The sequence below is a fragment of the Lytechinus variegatus genome, chromosome 2, assembly GCF_018143015.1.
Source record: "Lytechinus variegatus isolate NC3 chromosome 2, Lvar_3.0, whole genome shotgun sequence".
NCBI classification, from domain to species: Eukaryota; Metazoa; Echinodermata; class Echinoidea; order Temnopleuroida; family Toxopneustidae; genus Lytechinus; species Lytechinus variegatus.
The window spans coordinates 11,526,471-11,544,857 of record NC_054741.1 but is presented as its reverse complement, the minus strand read 5'-3'; the positions used below and the strand labels follow the sequence as shown (position 1 = coordinate 11,544,857).

The following is an 18,387-nucleotide window of genomic DNA, read 5'->3' as shown; positions in this document are numbered from 1 at the left end:
ACACATTTTCATGGCTTTTCAGATATGCTTAATTAATATTGGAAATTCTTCAATTCTTTGGTTAATGCTTTTGAAGAGTTTAAAAAATCACTGTATTGTTGAATGAATATTTGTAATGACATTTTCCTTCCTTCTATAATTTAAAGTTGTCTATGTAGTTGTATATATATTTTATCAGTCTTTATTTCAACTATGATTTTTCCCTAATGTCATCAACTGCAGTACATGTATTCTGTTATCTATATTAATCTTAGCCACCACTGACAATGTTGACCCCGTCATCACTGGGTGTCCTGATAACATCAACATTGCTATCCCAATTGGTTCAACTGGAGTTGCTGTCACATGGACTGAGCCAACAGCTACAGATAACTCTGGCGTTGTCCCAACCTCTACCTCTACTAGTTCTCCTGGAGATGTTTTTGGTGTTGGCACAACCCAAGTCAGCTATACATTCACTGATGGATCAGGAAATAATGCATTCTGTGTATTTACTGTAACTATATCTGGTGAGTGGGTAACAGTTGATTTTGTCTTTGTTCTTTCTTCATAGAGCAGTGTCAGCTAGTTGTGCATGTAATTACTCTTTCTTGTCAGATGTGTATTTGCTCAAAGAATGTATTTGTTTGTTTTATGTTTCGAAAGCTTATCAATTCAGCGTATTTAGATGAAAATCTGTACTTCCACATTTAATAATTCCTTTTCTGTAGCTACCACTGACAATGTTGACCCTGTCATCACTGGGTGTCCTGATAACATCAATATTGCTATACCAATCGGCTCAACTGGAGTTGCTGTGACATGGACTGAGCCAACAGCTACAGATAACTCTGGCATTGTCCCAACTTTCACCTCTACTAGTTCTCCTGGAGATGTTTTTGGTGTTGGCACAACCCAAGTTAGCTATACATTCACTGATGGATCGGGAAATAATGCATTCTGTGTATTTACTGTGACTGTATCTGGTGAGTGGGTGACAGTTGATTTTGTCTTTGTTCTTTCTTCATAGAGCAGTGTCAGCTAGTTGTGCATGCAATTTCTCTTTCTTGTCAGATAATGTTTGTATATGCTTTAAATGTATTTGCTTGTTTTATGTTTTTGAATCTTAACAATTTAGAGAATTTTAATGAAAGTCTGTACTTCCATGTTTCTTCATTCCTATTCTGTAGCGACCACTGACAATGTTGACCCTGTTATCAGTGGGTGTCCTGATAATATCAATATTGCTATCCCAATTGGTTCAACTGGAGTTGCTGTCACATGGACCGAGCCGACAGCTACAGATAACTCTGGCATAGTCCCAACCTCCACCTCTACTAGTTCTCCTGGAGATACTTTTAATGTTGGCACAACCCAAGTTAGCTATACATTCACTGATGGATCGGGAAATAATGCATTCTGTATATTTACTGTCTCTGTATCTGGTGAGTGGGTGACCATTGTACATTTTCTCATTTCTTCCTTTCAGAGGATTGTTAGATAGTGGCGCATGAAAGTTTTTTAGGGCTATTCAGATATGTTGGACTAATATTGTGAATGCATCTATTTTGGGATGATGCCTTTGAGTATGTTCAAGAATCACTGTATTGTTAAATGGATTCCATATTTCCTTCTATAATCTATAGTCATCTTTGTAGTATATATTTCTATCAGACTTTATTTCCAATATAATTTTTCCTTTATGTCATCAACACCTGTACATATACTCTGTTATCTATATTAATCTTAGCCACCACTGACAATGTTGACCCTGTCATCACTGGGTGTCCTGATAACATCAATATTGCTATCCCGATTGGTTCAACTGGAGTTGCTGTCACATGGACTGAGCCAACAGCTACAGATAACTCTGGCGTTGTCCCAACCTCCACTTCTACTAGTTCTCCTGGAGATACTTTTAATGTTGGCACAACCCAAGTTAGCTATACATTCACTGATGGATCAGGAAATAATGCATTCTGTATATTTACTGTAACTGTATCTGGTGAGTGGGAAAGATTTGTTTTGTATTGGCTCTTTCTTCCACACAGAAGTGCATGTTCCTGTCTGCCTGAACTCTGTCTTCTTGCATGCTGCACTGCCATAATGCATGGATCAAGTATTTCTACTCAGTAGTTAGATCTCTATCATTATTTCTTGATTCCAGACATGGTGTCTTTAGTTGTTGATAGTCTTATTCATGGTTGCCTTGGCTATTTAGTTTCACCATTGCATGTTTGACACCATTGCACTTTATTTTCATTAAAGAATCAAACCATTAACAAAGCAATTTGTTGTTTCATTGCTTGTTTCCTTTTTGAATCAAAATTCACTGAAGCTAATTCTTGATCAACTTTGTACTTTCATTTGTATTCTTTTAGTTTCTTTCAGTTTCACAGATTGTTCATAAATATGGTCTTTATCCCCTGTAGATCACCTCTTCTTTTTCAATTTTTTAGAATCATGATGCGTAATTTCTTTGCATACTCCTCCCATTTAATGTTATATTATCTTGCAAAATTTACTGAAGCTAATGATATATTTGCTTTCTAGTGATTTGTATACATTGCTGACGTTCAATTTTAGAGATCTTCCATTTAGCATGGCCTTCATTTGCTGTAGTTTCATCATTGCATGTTTGACACCATTGCACTTCTTATTTTCAGAGAATCAAAGAAACAATTTGATGTAATGTTATGTTGCATGTGTAACCCTTGGAAACAAGAGCATTCATTTCATATGATTTATTTCCTCCTATTTAGTTTCACAGCTAGTTCTTCAATCAATATGGACCTCATATGCTGTAGATTCTCCACTGCATGGTCAACACCCTAGTTTAGAATCACCCATGCCTAAACTTCACATAAGCTTCCGAAGCTAATGTTACATAGCATGTTTAACACTTGAAAGGGAAATTCATTGAAACTTTGGATTCAATTGCCCTAAACTTTCAGTTTATTGCTGTTTTCAGTTTCATCAATATTTTACTTTCTCGATATGTTGACCACTACTGATTAAGTATCTCTTGTCCCTGTAAGAAATCAAATAGTGCTTTAATACCATTTTCTTTCTTGGTTTAGTACATTTAAGCCATGTTCAGTCATATTCAACTCAACAACAAAGCTCAGGAACATTTTGTGTGTACAAATCAAAAGTATTTGAGGTGTAAAAGCCATAAGTAGCAAGCAAATTTTTTTTGAGGGGGAAGATGCAGGATGACAAATAACTGTTCAGGAATAGATCAAATTCTTTTTAAAAAAGTATTTGTAAGTTAGCACATATCTCTCTTTAAGTGATACAGGCATTCAACATGATTCATGATGTATTAACAAAATCATTATGACAGTTAGGACATGAATCCTGATGTTTTATTGGAATTATGTATATCATTTTACTTATCAAAAACAGCTACCACTGACAATGTTGACCCCGTCATCACTGGGTGTCCTGATAACATCAACATTGCTATTCCAATCGGTTCAACTGGAGTTTCTGTCACATGGACTGAGCCGACAGCTACAGATAACTCTGGAGTTGTCCCAACCTCCACCTCTACTAGTTCTCCTGGAGATGTATTTGGTGTTGGCGCAACCCAAGTTAGCTATACATTCACTGATGGATCAGGAAATAATGCATTCTGTATATTTACTGTAACTGTATCTGGTGAGTGGGTAACAGTTGATTTTGTCTATATTCTTTCTTCATAGAGCAGTGTCAGCTAGTGGTGCATGCAATTCATTTTGCTTATATTTGAACAAAGAATGTTTGGTGTGTGTTTTTGGAAAGCTTAACGATTCAAAGTCTTATGTATTTAGATGAGTATGTGTACCTTCATACAGTTTACTTTATTTCTTTCTCCAAGAGCAGTGTCAGTTTAATATTTGTGGATGTAATTTCTCTTGCTTATAAGATGAAAATATGTGAAAAAAACTGATGATAGATGCATTCTTGTTTATTCTAGAAGAATTATGTGATTTGTTTTATATATTTTTTAAAATTACATTGAATGTGTCGATCAATCAATCAAAGCAGTATCAAATGAAAATCTGTACTGTGTTTCTGAACTATTCTGTAGCGACCACTGACAATGTTGACCCTGTCATCACTGGGTGTCCTGATAACATCAATATCGCTATCCCAATTGGTTCAACTGGAGTTGCTGTCACATGGACTGAGCCAACAGCTACAGATAACTCTGGCGTTGTCCCAACTTTCACCTCTACTAGTTCTCCTGGAGATGTTTTTGGTGTTGGCACAACCCAAGTTAGCTATACATTCACTGATGGATCAGGAAATAATGCATTCTGTATATTTACTGTAACTATATCTGGTGAGTGGGTGACAGTTGATTTTGTCTATATTCTTTCTTCATAGAGCAGTGTCAGCTAGTGGTGCATGCAATTCATTATGCTTATATTTGAACAAATAATGTTTGGTGTGTGTTTTTGGAAAGCTTAACGAAATGTCTTATGTATTTAGATGAGTATGTGTACCTTCATACAGTTTACTTTATTTCTTTCTCCAAGATCATTGTCAGTTTAATATTGGTGGATGTAATTTCTCTTGCTTATAAGATGAAAATGTGAAAAAAACTGATTATAGATGCATTCTTGTTTATTTAGAAGAATTATGTGATTTATTGAATGTGTCGATCAATCAATCAAAGCTGTATTAAATGAAAATCTGTACTTCTGTGTTTCTAAACTATTCTGTAGCGACCACTGACAATGTTGACCCTGTCATCACTGGGTGTCCTGATAACATCAATATTGCTATCCCGATTGGTTCAACTGGAGTTGCTGTCACATGGACTGAGCCAACAGCTACAGATAACTCTGGCGTTGTCCCAACTTTCACCTCTACTAGTTCTCCTGGAGATGTTTTTGGTGTTGGCACAACCCAAGTTAGCTATACATTCACTGATGGATCAGGAAATAATGCATTCTGTATATTTACTGTATCTATATCTGGTGAGTGGGTGACAGTTGATTTTTTTTCTTTATTCTTTCCTATTAGAGCATTGTTAGCGAGTGGTACATGCAATTACTCTGTCTCGTCAGCTGTGTATTTGCTCGAATGTATTTTTCTTTATTTTGTTAATAAGCTTGATAACAATTAGTATGTTTGATGAAAATCTGTACCTTCATATTTCTTAATTCCTATTATGTAGCGACCACTGACAATGTTGACCCTGTCATCACTGGGTGTCCTGATAACATCAATATCGCTATCCCAATTGGTTCAACTGGAGTTGCTGTCACATGGACTGAGCCAACAGCTACAGATAACTCTGGCGTTGTCCCAACTTTCACCTCTACTAGTTCTCCTGGAGATGTTTTTGGTGTTGGCACAACCCAAGTTAGCTATACATTCACTGATGGATCAGGAAATAATGCATTCTGTGTATTTACTGTAACTATATCTGGTGAGTGGGAAATGTTTATTTTATGTTTGCTGTTTCTGTCACGCAGGCGTTCTTGTTGATTTTGTATTCTTGCACGTTAAACTATCCTAATGGGATCAACCCTTTGTATCCAGTCGTTACATCCAGGAGACTTTTCAATCATTATTTCTCAATATCAGACGTGGTGTCTTTAATTGTTGAAAGTCTTATTCACGGTTGCATTTGCTTCGTACTTTCACCATTGCACTTTAGTTTTTTAAAGAATCAAATCATTGTCGATGCAATGTTATTTGTTGGTTTTTGTTTTTTTTTCCTGTCTAATACTTTTCTATGTATAATTGTTTTGTCTTGTACATGTATATTGTGATGTGATTGTGTATACCAATGTATTCTGTTTCCCACATGTTGTCATCTTTGTAGCCATTTCTGACAATACTGAACCTGTCATCACTGGATGTCCCGACGACATCTCTGTCGTTGCTCCTTCTGGATCAACTGGGGTTGCAATCACATGGCCTGAGCCAACAGCCTCAGATGATTCAGGCCCCATCACAACGGAATCTACCAGTTCTCCTGGAGATTCTTTTAACATTGGCATGACAACAGTCTCCTACACCTTCACTGATGATTCTGGAAACTTTGCTATCTGTTCCTTTTCTGTCACTGTTTCTGGTACGTGTTTCTCCTGCCTCTCTTTTCTTTGTTTTGTATTGTTGCCTCTACTCTCCCAAAAGTTATTTGATATCCTAAAATATACTAGCAACCAATCATTCCTCCTTTGCCTGCATGTATGTTATTTCCTTTCCACTTCCCTTTCTTCCATTAAATTTCCATTTCTTCCATTGTCTTTGTACATGTTTAACAGCTTCTGCTGACAACACTGATCCTGTCATTACTGGATGTCCTGATGACATCACTGTGGTCGTTCCGTCTGGTTCTACCAGTGTGGCTATCACATGGAGTGAGCCATCAGCTACAGATGATTCCGGGCCAGTCACTTCTGAGTCCTCCAGATCTCCTGGAGATTCTTTTGACGTTGGCATGACAGTAGTTTCCTATACGTTCACTGACATGTCAGGAAACTTTGCAATCTGTTCTTTTTCTGTCACTGTCGCTGGTACGTCCTTATCCTTTCTCTTAACTTTGGAAATGTCTCTTCAGGTACAGATTTATGCATGTCTTGTGTCTTTATTTCCTTCTCACTTTATAATATTTACAAGTCTTCTCCCTTAGGTAGAGAGCGCAATGCATGTCTTTTATAGATACTTCTCACACTTCATCCTGGTCACATTTCTATTCCCTTTAGGTACAGAATGTCTGTCTTAGATGTAGATTTTCTTCGCACTTTGTTAACTTAGATTTCTTCCCATTAAATTTAGGTACACACTAATATAATGCATGTTTAATGTTTATTTTCTCTTCTATTTCTCCTAATATTTGTTAACCTTTGAGTAGAAACTGTAATGCATATGTAAATTTTTATCTTACTTTATTTTCTTAATATTTATTCTCCTTGATGTCCAAAGTAATGCATTTCTAATGTACGTTTCTTCCACACTTTCTCCTTGTAATACAGTATATATCTTTTCCTTTAGGTACACACTGACGCACATTCTTAACCTCTGTTTCTTTCCCATTTAGACAACCCTAGTCTGATTGCAATAATTGAGCAATCCTACTAGTATTCCAATGAAATTCTTTAAAAAGAAATGAAAAAAAATCATTGGATCAAACATTATCTAGACTTTTTTTCTCTTTCTGATAATTTTCACCTCACCCCATGTTTTCCTACACCCTTTTCTCTTCATTCCCTGCACTGTTTTCCTCTCAGTTGAAAACAATGGACCTTACATCAACAATTGTCCTGGCGACATTGAGGTCATGCTCCCCAGCGATTCTGTCCAACTTTCTATCCCATGGAGTGAACCCTCTGCCACTAATAAATCCGGCTCGGTCCTCCCGTTCACTTCTACTCATTCTCCTGGGGATCTATTTGGCATTGGAACAACCCAAGTTACCTATACTTTTACTGATGGTTCAGGAAACAATTATTTCTGTGAATTCTTGGTGATAGTCAATGGTATGTCCTTCTTTCCCTGTCCAATTCTTCCCCAATCTCTAATGTTTGGTCTGTAATCTGGATGGCTCAACATTGCTCTAACTTCTGTATGGTTATAGCATATAAAAGTTTGTATATATAGCTGGGCAGATTTATGGTTTTGGGGTGTGGTTATATGTTCTCGGACTACTGATCCAATTTATTTAATCTGAAAGTCAGGTTATTGGAGATATAATCTTTGCCCAAATTTAAGAAGATGGGTTAACGTAAAAAAGCCAGATGGGGGGGATCCCTCATAATTTTTTGCTATATTTCGTCGCACCAATTTTTTTTTCTTTCAAGTCTCTGCAACTTTTGAGAAATAATTTGCAACACCCATGTATGCGACTACAAAATTACGCAACGTTACGCACATACTTAAGTGCCCAGATTCATAAAATATATTTTCATTTTACGAATTATAATGAATTAATTATGCCTTGTTTATGATCAGAGTTAGTCAAATAACAGAGAAATACAAAAGAAATGAAAAAGACCAATAGAATACATAAGAACGAATTGAGATACCAATTGTTTTTTTAAAAGTACATTTGCTTGGAATCTCAGAGTCTGTGAATAGAAAATAAGCTGCTTGGGGCTGTATTTAGTTAGTTGCAGCAAATGCTTTAATTTAGCATACCGGTTTAATTGGCATAATTCATATTTAAAAAGAAAATCAAGTTTACAAAAAATTAACCATACGTTTTTGTAGATTTCATCACACACTACCCCTTTGCAAAATCATGGAGGGAGGGGGTGGCGAATTCCATTCATTCATTCTGTTCGGCCATTTGGCATCATGTGTAAATTATATCACGAGCCTTGGTTTAAACTATTGGTTAATTTAGCCCAAGGTAGAGTTTAATCTATTTTTGTGATTTTTATTCGCGTGCCCTTGAAAACATTGTATACCCAAATAGTATCCTCCTATGTGAACTCGGCCATATCCTTAGACTATATTCCTTTATCTCAAGTCTATATTCCTTTATAATGAAATATGAATGTTTATGTTATTCTTGTTTTCTATAGGCTTATATATGTTATTTGTTTAAAAAATATGTCTCAGATTTGTGCATTTTGTTCTGTTTTTTGTTATAAGAATTATATGTTACCATTTGTTGTTTGATTTTCATGTACATTACCTGATTGTCATTTTTGTCTTTACATATACATTCACCACTTCTTCCATGGTATTCCCCCTTCCATATCTAGCTCATCCTTATAGTAAAATCATTTCCCATTTGTCTTTTCATAAATTTACTGGCATCCATTCATATCTCCTACTGCTTCAAGCAACTGAGTCTTGTGCACAATGTAGAGTCAAGAATGAGGTGTGTAATTGGTGTAGTTGCACGGTTCTTCCAAAAGAAAGACTTGATCTATTCCCATCCCATTCTCTTCCATGAAGGAATGAATAAATAGAACTTTTTAGTTGCACTTGGCATGGTTTGTACTAATGCACCCTCAATGAACAGGTTGATCTGATACCGGCAAGTTTGTCAGTCTCCTGCACTAGCACAAGTATCTCCTTTAAGGTAAACCTACACTTGACCTCGAGTCTACCAACCTCATGGGTTTTGGTCAAACACACACTTAAAACCATTTTCTGTAAAACACATACAGCTGAAGCCGACACCACAGTCCCCGTCATTGAGAACTGCCCTTCCAGCTTTACTGTTGATGCCGGTAGCAATAGCTTTATATTTGTTACCTGGACTGAACCAACTGCCACTGATGATTCTGGGACAGTCACTTTAGTCTCTGGTCCATCCTCAAACAGTGGCTTTTACCCAGCTGGAAGCATCAATGAAGTCACTTATGTATTCCAAGATACTGCAGGAAATGAGGCAGAGTGTAGCTTTACAGTAACTGTTGCGGGTACGTTCATGCAAGCAGAAGCCTCTGAGCAATATCGCTTAATCTGTTGCCTATTGGAACGAGATGATCACTGTTTAAAACATAAAAGAATGACACAATTCTTAAGTCAAAGTAATTTTAAAAGAAATTTTACGCCTAAAGATCATTTAATGCCAAACTGGCAATATGTATACAGTGATGAAAATACAATTTGAGAGCCAAGGAAGAATAATTTAATCACACTATGCTGAAGCGGAATTTCCCATGTTTGTAAATCAGAGGAGTTTTTCATTGGTTATAGACCAGCTTGGCGTTAACCAGCAAAATGCTGCCCTAACGAGTCCTACGGGAGTTACCATAAACAGAATAAAGATTGTTGTCTTGTGTGTTTTCTCTGCCAGATGTTATAAGCCACTGTAAATTCTTGCACCCGAAGAGCTAAGAGCAAAGTATTCAGTGGAAACATCACTGACAAAATTCTTCATGAAATTCTGTATACTGGTAGTTTGTGCCTCTGCATGTATTTGAGTCTCTGCATGAGTTTTTACATTGCATCTGCTTTTTATATATGTAGACATCTCCTTCCACGTGTCATTCCCATGATACCATGTAACTTCCATATTTTGTGTTTATATATATATTATTCATTTCATTCTCCATATCATCTTCATGATTATAGCCACCACTGACAATACTGACCCTGTCATTACCGGGTGTCCCGATAACATCAATGTGGTCACTGATCTGGGGGCAAGTGGGGCCACTGTTTCATGGACCGCGCCATCAGCTACAGACAACTCAGGCCAAATCCCATCCTCCACATCTGATAGGTCTCCGGGAGATTTTTTTAATGTTGGCACAACCCAAGTAACCTATACCTTTACCGATGGATCAGGGAACAATGCATTCTGCTCCTTCTTTGTTACTGTGGAGGGTATGTGTGGAGCATCCCTTGTGAAATTTTCGTCCATTCATAGCATCTTTTGTGTATTCCTTACATCATAAATTGCGTGGAAGCGGTGTAGCGATTCTGACTCTCGCCTTGTAATCAGAGGGTCGTGTGTTCGAATCCCACCACGGCTTAGCGCCCTTTGGCAAGGCGTCAATCTACATTTTGCCACTCTCACCCCGGTGCTAATTGGGTACCGGTAGGAAACAACTGTCATTGTAGTTTGTTTAGCAAGTGTGTGCCTAACAGGCTGCTTGGAATGCTATGAATCCAGTGACAGGGTAATAATAACTGAAGCGCTTTGAACAGTCGTAGATTGATAAAGCGCTATGTAAATGCCAATTATTATTATTATATATTATGTTTTTACTGAAACCATATTTGCATTGTTTTCATGGTAACAAATGAAAAAGCATCATTTTACAACACTTTGACGATATTTATGTTTAAGTTGGGATGTTGGTGGAGTTCTTTTTTATCCTGACTGTTATAGAAAATTTTGTCTTATAAAGTGAGGGACATGTTACTGTGTGACTTCAAACTATAAAGTTATTTATTTATATAAATAACTAGACAGTTATTTATACATGTAGCTCTGTATTATTAGACATTTTATTTTCCTAATATTATAATAATCATGTATTTTGATCAGGGTCATGGGTAAAATTAATTTTGTTTGTGTATATACTTACCTGTTTCTGGATATATAAGAATATAAATATTTTTTTTCTATTTGCCTCCTTGAAGCATTGAGTTAAATTTTATCATTTATGTATGTGAAAAAGGATGTCCTTATTCCTTGAGTAAGAACATATCATTTATTGAAATAAAACAGGTAGTAATTATTGACACTGAAATGGTCTCTTTACTTTTGAGTGTTAATTCCTCTTAGGATGTTTAATATGTTACAATTTTAATATACTGTTGGTATATTAATGTTTTGGGCTTAGTTTTTGAAAAATATTTTGTTCTTTTTATCCATTTACTATTAAAGCAGATACCCATAATTTTTGTGAATTCCCATTATGCCTTACATCAAGACAATCAAAAGCTTGTCATCACTGATGGTTAAAAAAAAAAATATATTTTTTAATCCTTTGCTTCAGAATGCAATCCTGACGATAAATATAACTCTCATGACACATTACATGAAGGGGTTTTAAATTTTCATATTAATTCCACGGGGGAATACCAGATGTATACCTGGGTAGTGTATCATGAAAGGACTTGTGCCTTTTAGCCAATCAACTAAATCTAGTCAAGGTGTCGGATCTTGATGAAATGCTCCCCAGCTCATCTGACCCGATGCGTTACATGCATAAGCTACCTATATACCACAATCAATGTAAATGCTATTTTAGGAGCATATAATTTATTTGAAACAAAATCAAATATATTGACACCATTCTAATGAAAACTTCCATTTGTTTCTTTTCCCTGTATCTCTACTATTAGCCACCCTTGACAACACTGACCCTGTCATCAGTGGGTGTCCTGAAAACATCCTTGTTGAAATCCCATCTGGGTCAACTGGAGTTTCTGTCTCATGGAATGAGCCAACAGCTACAGATAACTCCGGTGTTGTCCCAACCTTCACCTCTACTAGTTCTCCTGGAGATGTTTTTGGTGTTGGCACAACCCAAGTGACCTACACCTTCACTGATGGATCAGGAAACGATGCTTTCTGCACTTTCTTTGTTACCGTAGCTGGTGAGATTTTCTTTTATTTACGTCAGCTTGGAGAGCACTTTAATCAAAAAGTTTTGTTCACAAGTTGTTGGTTGTGACAGCTTTCTTTGATTTTGATCGTCTAAAGAGAAAGTGCATTTTATTAGATTGTCAGATAGAATGTCGGACAAGTCTTTTTGTGAAATGTTCCCTTAGTCTGTTCTGCATATTTTAAAGAGATTAAGGGTTTCATTGTTAGTAATTCATAATTCTTTAGATTCAAGTCAAATGAATTAAAACCAATGAGAACATTTGGAATAAATCCCAATATCATTCTGCTAATAAGAGATACAATGGTTCCAAACGAAAGGACAAGCAATATTTCTGAATTCAAACCCAACTCTTTGCTTCTATGCATGGTTCTCCTTGGAGGAATTATTTCCCTTGTTTGGCACACCACAGGCATTATACCTTAACAGAAATTGATCAACATTCCATATATGGCCTATGGCTTTTAATCCTCCATTTTTTCATAGTTAAAACATTTTGATGAGGTAGCTGCCGTGAAATCATAGATACCATAGCTTCTTTTAAGGTTCCATTTTTTGCTGTATTTGAAAATGTCACAAGATGCACCAACAATCACCCCCTTTCATAATGATTTAATATCAAATTTGCTTCATTTCATCCCACTTATTGCACTCCATAACACTCATGATCTTCCTTTTGTTTTATCCACTTCAGCCACTACTGACAACACCGACCCTGTAATTGAAAACTGCCCTGAAAGCTTTTCTGTCGATGCCGGCAACAACGCCTTTGTATTTGTCTTCTGGACTGCACCAACTGCCACTGACGAGTCTGGGACAGTCACTCAAGTCGCTGGGCCATCGTCCAACAATGGCTTTTACCAGGCTGGTACAGTCAATGATGTCCTGTATGTCTTTGAGGATGAGGCTGGCAATCAGGCTCAATGTGCCTTCCAGGTCACCGTAACAGGTTGGTATTGATCTATTAGCGTTATCCTGGGGCCCGTTGCATAAAACTTTTTACCTGAGAAAACTCAGGTTGTTTTTACCGGAGTTTTTGCCCTGTGTTAAAGTCAGTGGCAGAAATCAGACTAGCCTTAGTTTCCAGTTTTTACCAGAGTTTTCTCAGGTAAAAAGTTATATGCAACAGGCCCCTGGTCAAAAACCATGACTAGGAATACCTGGTGAGAAACACACAAGGCGTTTTCCTGCATGATGGCATTAGATTCATTTAAATTTAGGAATTACCCATGAGGAAATGCTACCCTTGCATCCACAGATAGACATGTGACGTGAAAGAAACTTTACCTCCATCTAAGGTACCATGATGAAAACCAGTTAGTAAAAGAGAGTTCTTTTGTATTCAACTATTCACAGCTACCGTTGACAACACTGACCCAGTCATCACCAACTGTCCAAACAACTTTGCTGTCCAGACCACACTGAACGGTGCTCCAGTTCAAGTCAGCTGGAACGAGCCCTCTGCAACGGATGACAGTGGTGATCCAGTACAGGTCACTCAGACTGCTAACTCAGGAGACTTTTTTAGCCCTGGTACCACTGCTGTCACCTACACTTTCACTGATACCTCTGGAAACGATGCCATGTGTACTTTTACGGTCACTGTCACAAGTAAGTGAAACCAAAGATATGAACTATTACATCATTCTACAATGTCAGATTGCAGACCTTTATTCAGCAAAAGTTGACTGTTTGGATACAGTGTAAAACTGAGAAGTCTTATCTTAATATCAAATGTATTTGTTTTCTAACTTGGGAACTTGGATTGTCACTAACACCATTAAAATTGTTCAACTCCATTTGAATGTACATATATGCATATCTCTAGCTATACAATTCATGCATTTCTAATAAACTGTTATGTAATTGTCGATAAATAGTTAAATGCATACATTTGAAATTTTATTTTATTATAGCAGTATGTTTTAACAATCAAATTTGTCATGTTGGTTATGAAATATTTTGGTGGATATAATAAATTAAGTGTCTATGCTGCAATAGTTTTAAATTATTGACACCTTTACCCATTTGCACCTGTTGTAGAAAAACCTTTTTTTTATATAGGCACTTGTAATATTGAAATAGGGAGAAAGCAAGCATCCCAAGTCCAACAATAAATTGCCCTGGAAGAGTCTTTGTACACAGGTATTGGTTTTCAAAAAGCAAAAATGAGAAAATCAGCTTATAAAAGAGTATGAATGAAAAGAATTTAATTCTTTTTATTCATACTGTCAAATTTTCAAGTTGTAAAACAAGATTAACTGCTTGGAAGTTTCACTGATATTGCACAGTGAGCACATCCCATGCCAGAGTGAAGCCCAGAATTCAAATGCAGTTTTCTCTTTATTTCTCTTAAGCTTTCGCCTATTTTTTTTTTGCATACAGTCAAGTACTTCTCTGGGTAATCATTGATCAATTTTTACAAGTTACACTGTTCATCATTCTAAAGCTTAGGATGTGCTTATTCAAATTCAATGAAAACCTTTAATTTGGGGGGATATATCGTTGGTTTGGGGTAGTCTGGTCAAAAATTAAAACTCTCAGCTCTTACTGTTTAATGGGCAGACGGGGGGGGGGGGGGGGGGGGGGTAACATCGGTGATAGGACCCTATTACTAAGGCACTTAAACACAAGTCATGTCTATGTTGTTGATGCTGCATGCAGAAAATCATGGTTACTTTTCCAATCCCCCAGTATTCTGCCTATATGGAGAGACTGGATGATAAAAAAAACTGTAGAGCTAAATGCTATGGCTAACATACATTAGACTTGTGTCAAGTTACCTTAAAAGTAATTAACTTATGTTTCCTAACACTAATTCAGCCACTGTTGATGTAACTGCACCTGTTATTAATGACTGCCCCTCTGACATAACTGTTCAAACCACGCTGGGTGGCACCGCGGTAGCACTAACCTGGACTGAACCTACGGCTACTGATGATTCTGGATCAGTTTCATCAACATCAACTTCCAATCCAGGGGATTCATTCCCTGTTGGAACTACAGTTGTTGTTTATACATTTAGCGATGATGCAGGAAATTCTGCTGTGTGTTCTTTCACTGTAACGGTTGAGGGTATGTGTCTCTATTAATGTATAATGCCATTGCTAATTAGAAGCCAATTTCACGGTTTACAAAAAATAGGAGGGCCCTATAGAATCATATGTATGAATAGCTTGTGCAATCCATGAATTCATCTCTTTACCTCTCTTTTAATGATAACAATGTGGTATTAGTTTCATGGTACTGAATGTAACATCAATTGGGGATGGCCTGCTGCCATACAGCAAATGAAGTAAAACTAACTTTTGACTGAAAATTTTGGATGTTTGTATGACAATGAATCATAACATCCATCATATCACTGGTTTTCAAAGTGGTCAAAAATGTTCAAATTGATGAAATAAAAAGTGCAATATATTGAATTACAGTAGACTGTCAAATGTCTATATTCTTACAAAATTGTAGTCTTTTGTAAGGTCTTACCTGATTCATTAGATATTGTACTATCAATGTACTGCTGTGAAAGATGCTTGGTAGGATACCTGCTAAAAGACACAGCACACACTTTTGTTAACTTGTCTATTTAGAACTTTATAATCAATGCACTGTTTATAACCATTATATCCACTGACTAGCTGCCATGATTTATCCTAACAACGTTTATTTCCTAACACTAATTCAGCCACTGTTGATGTAACTGCACCTGTTATTAATGACTGCCCCTCTGACATAACTGTTCAAACCACACTGGGTGGCACCGCGGTAGCACTAACCTGGACTGAACCTACGGCTACTGATGATTCTGGATCAGTTTCATCAACATCAACTTCCAATCCAGGGGATTCATTCCCTGTTGGAACTACAGTTGTTGTTTATACATTTAGCGATGATGCAGGAAATTCTGCTGTGTGTTCTTTCACTGTAACGGTGGAGGGTATGTTCCTTTTTATTCATTTACAGCATTGTCCACATCAGAACTAAATTTCCAACCTTTTAATTGAAGAAAGAAATTATAACATTTTCTGTGTTGTATTCATGTTTTTGAAATTGTTGTTTCATCATTTTGAGGCATCCATACTTTCAAATTTTCAAATAAACCTAAATTGATCTGTATGAAATATTTTTATGGAACTTTTTTGTTAGACCCATTCCTCATCTTGTCCTTTCAGATATGTTGTGAAGATGATACCTTTATTAAAACTGACCCAAATTTTTTAACGAATTTTTTTTCTTCAAATATATCTGTTCTTGAGCGAATGCAGTTATTTGTTAAAAAAATATATAAACCCTCTAAGATGCCTTTTATAACATTAACCATTGCGACAAACAATAACACAGATGTATATGTTTCCTAACACTAATTCAGCCACTGTTGATGTAACTGCACCTGTTATTAATGACTGCCCCTCTGACATAACTGTTCAAACCACACTGGGTGGCACCGCGGTAGCACTAACCTGGACTGAACCTACGGCTACTGATGATTCTGGATCAGTTTCATCAACATCAACTTCCAATCCCGGGGATTCATTCCCTGTTGGAACTACAGTTGTTGTTTATACATTTAGCGATGATGCAGGAAATTCTGCTGTGTGTTCTTTTACTGTAACGGTTGAGGGTACGTGTCTCTTGGATTGTGTAGTAAGCGTTTTTATAACAATATCAATATTTCAAGAAGTCCTATCCCTATTTTTGTGCAACTTTACCATTGGGATCAGTTAGGAGTCTTGTTGACTATCTGCATCAAACTAAGATTTCAAAATGGAATGAAAATTTACAGAAAATTTCTTTTGATTTTATTTTTAATACGGTTGCTTTATAATAAAAAAGTTGATATATTGGTACACTTTAATTTATAAGCACTTAACTTGCATTAACAAAAATCCTTGTTATAGTTTTAACATTAGATTTTTGAAGGCTATATTAAGATTTATTGGCAGGTATATACTCTAATTCATTAACATAAACAAGTACTTATGATACTAATTAATAAGTACTCATCAAATGGGTTTTTTCTTAAAATAACCATTGTATGTTTCCTAATACTAATCCAGCAAATATTGATGTCACTGCACCAATAATTAACAACTGCCCCGAGGACATCACTGTCCAGACAACCCTCGACGGTGCTGCAGTCGCAGTGACGTGGTCCGAACCGACTGCTACTGATGATTCAGGAACTGTCACATCTACCTCATCTTCTAATCCTGGAGATTCTTTCCCACTCGGCACAACATCTGTTGTTTATACATTTACCGATGATTCTGGCAATGCAGCTTTATGTACATTCACTGTATCGGTTGAGGGTATGTGTCTCTGATCCGTGTCTATTAATTGCACCTCACACTAGTTTCATTTGTTTTCATTGACATTAACATTTCTTTAGCTATATTCCTAATAGTTTTAACCATTTCATGTTACAATGGAAGTAATTTTCCCCTCAGCGTTCCAGGAACCTTGTGCATTATGATTTTGATAACATATATGAAAATTGTTTATAGGTAAATTCATTTCATCCCTTCAGGATTACATATTGAGAAGGCCTGTACTACCTGTAAGGTTGACCTACATGGTGTGAACCTTCAAAAGCTTCTTCCTTAAAAACGATTTACAAGTCTGTACATTAAGCAGTATCTACCTATATGAGGAGTGTGTGTAATTCTGAGCTATCTCTTACATTTAGATTAAAATCCAACTCAAATTGAGGTTTATCTCAATTCATATTTCTTCATTCCAATTTTGAGATCATTCTCACTTTGAGTGCGATTTGAATCTATTGCAACTCTATGTAAGACAGGCTTCTAGAATAACAATACAAGCAGCCAGCTCTAGTCTAGTTGGGTCTTGTTATGATTAGCATTCTGTGAAACTAGACTCCATCTCCTTTTGTATCTCTGTTCCCCCTCTCTCTCTTTGTTGAATTATTGAATATTTTTCTGCATGCATAGTTTTGTTAAATCTGTTTTATGTAGTGTATTATACCTTACAAAGAGGTCTCAATGCACAATAAATTCTTAATTTTGTTCATATAATGAAATTGTTGGTGTCGTCTTAGAGGGTGTTGCAAGAAAATATTTGCATTCAATTGCAAATCTCAGATGCAAGTTAACGAGTGATGGATCATTTTTCACTAAAGCAAATCAATTTATACTTGTTGATGTAAGAAACCGACCATCAATCAATTGCAAATTTTCAATGAAATGCATGGCTTTCAATCTATTTTGGAACCTTAAATTGACTTGCGATCGATCGCAAGTTTCTTGCAACACCCCATTAGTCTGTGAAGTGCTTCCCATATATGTCTACTATGTGCTTAGTGGAACCAACTTTTTTGAAATCAGAGGAAGTCCTTTCTCTATTGCATAAAAGACCGCTTCAA

General features: G+C 36.4%; 1 protein-coding gene across 43 annotated transcripts in view; it reads left to right on the top strand.

The window, feature by feature from the left end:
* The window catches only part of LOC121407315 (mucin-17-like), an 88,402-nt gene that overhangs the window by 23,946 nt on the left and 46,069 nt on the right, over positions 1-18,387 (top strand). For 9 of the 43 annotated variants that reach the window (XM_041598325.1, XM_041598315.1, XM_041598318.1 and 6 more), the window contains 19 exons: positions 255-509; positions 711-965; positions 1,170-1,424; positions 1,730-1,984; positions 3,388-3,642; positions 4,055-4,309; positions 4,695-4,949; positions 5,150-5,404; positions 5,804-6,055; positions 6,249-6,500; positions 9,105-9,359; positions 10,018-10,272; positions 11,743-11,997; positions 12,700-12,954; positions 13,362-13,616; positions 14,829-15,080; positions 15,691-15,942; positions 16,375-16,626; positions 17,063-17,314. In XM_041598325.1, coding sequence (XP_041454259.1) covers positions 255-509; positions 711-965; positions 1,170-1,424; positions 1,730-1,984; positions 3,388-3,642; positions 4,055-4,309; positions 4,695-4,949; positions 5,150-5,404; positions 5,804-6,055; positions 6,249-6,500; positions 9,105-9,359; positions 10,018-10,272; positions 11,743-11,997; positions 12,700-12,954; positions 13,362-13,616; positions 14,829-15,080; positions 15,691-15,942; positions 16,375-16,626; positions 17,063-17,314 — 4,827 coding nt within the window. Of the gene's footprint in view, positions 1-254; positions 510-710; positions 966-1,169; positions 1,425-1,729; positions 1,985-3,387; positions 3,643-4,054; positions 4,310-4,694; positions 4,950-5,149; positions 5,405-5,803; positions 6,056-6,248; positions 6,501-7,214; positions 7,464-9,104; positions 9,360-10,017; positions 10,273-11,742; positions 11,998-12,699; positions 12,955-13,361; positions 13,617-14,828; positions 15,081-15,690; positions 15,943-16,374; positions 16,627-17,062; positions 17,315-18,387 lie in introns of all 43 variants that reach the window. The other 34 variants (XM_041598332.1, XM_041598326.1, XM_041598320.1 and 31 more) reach the window with 29 other exon arrangements.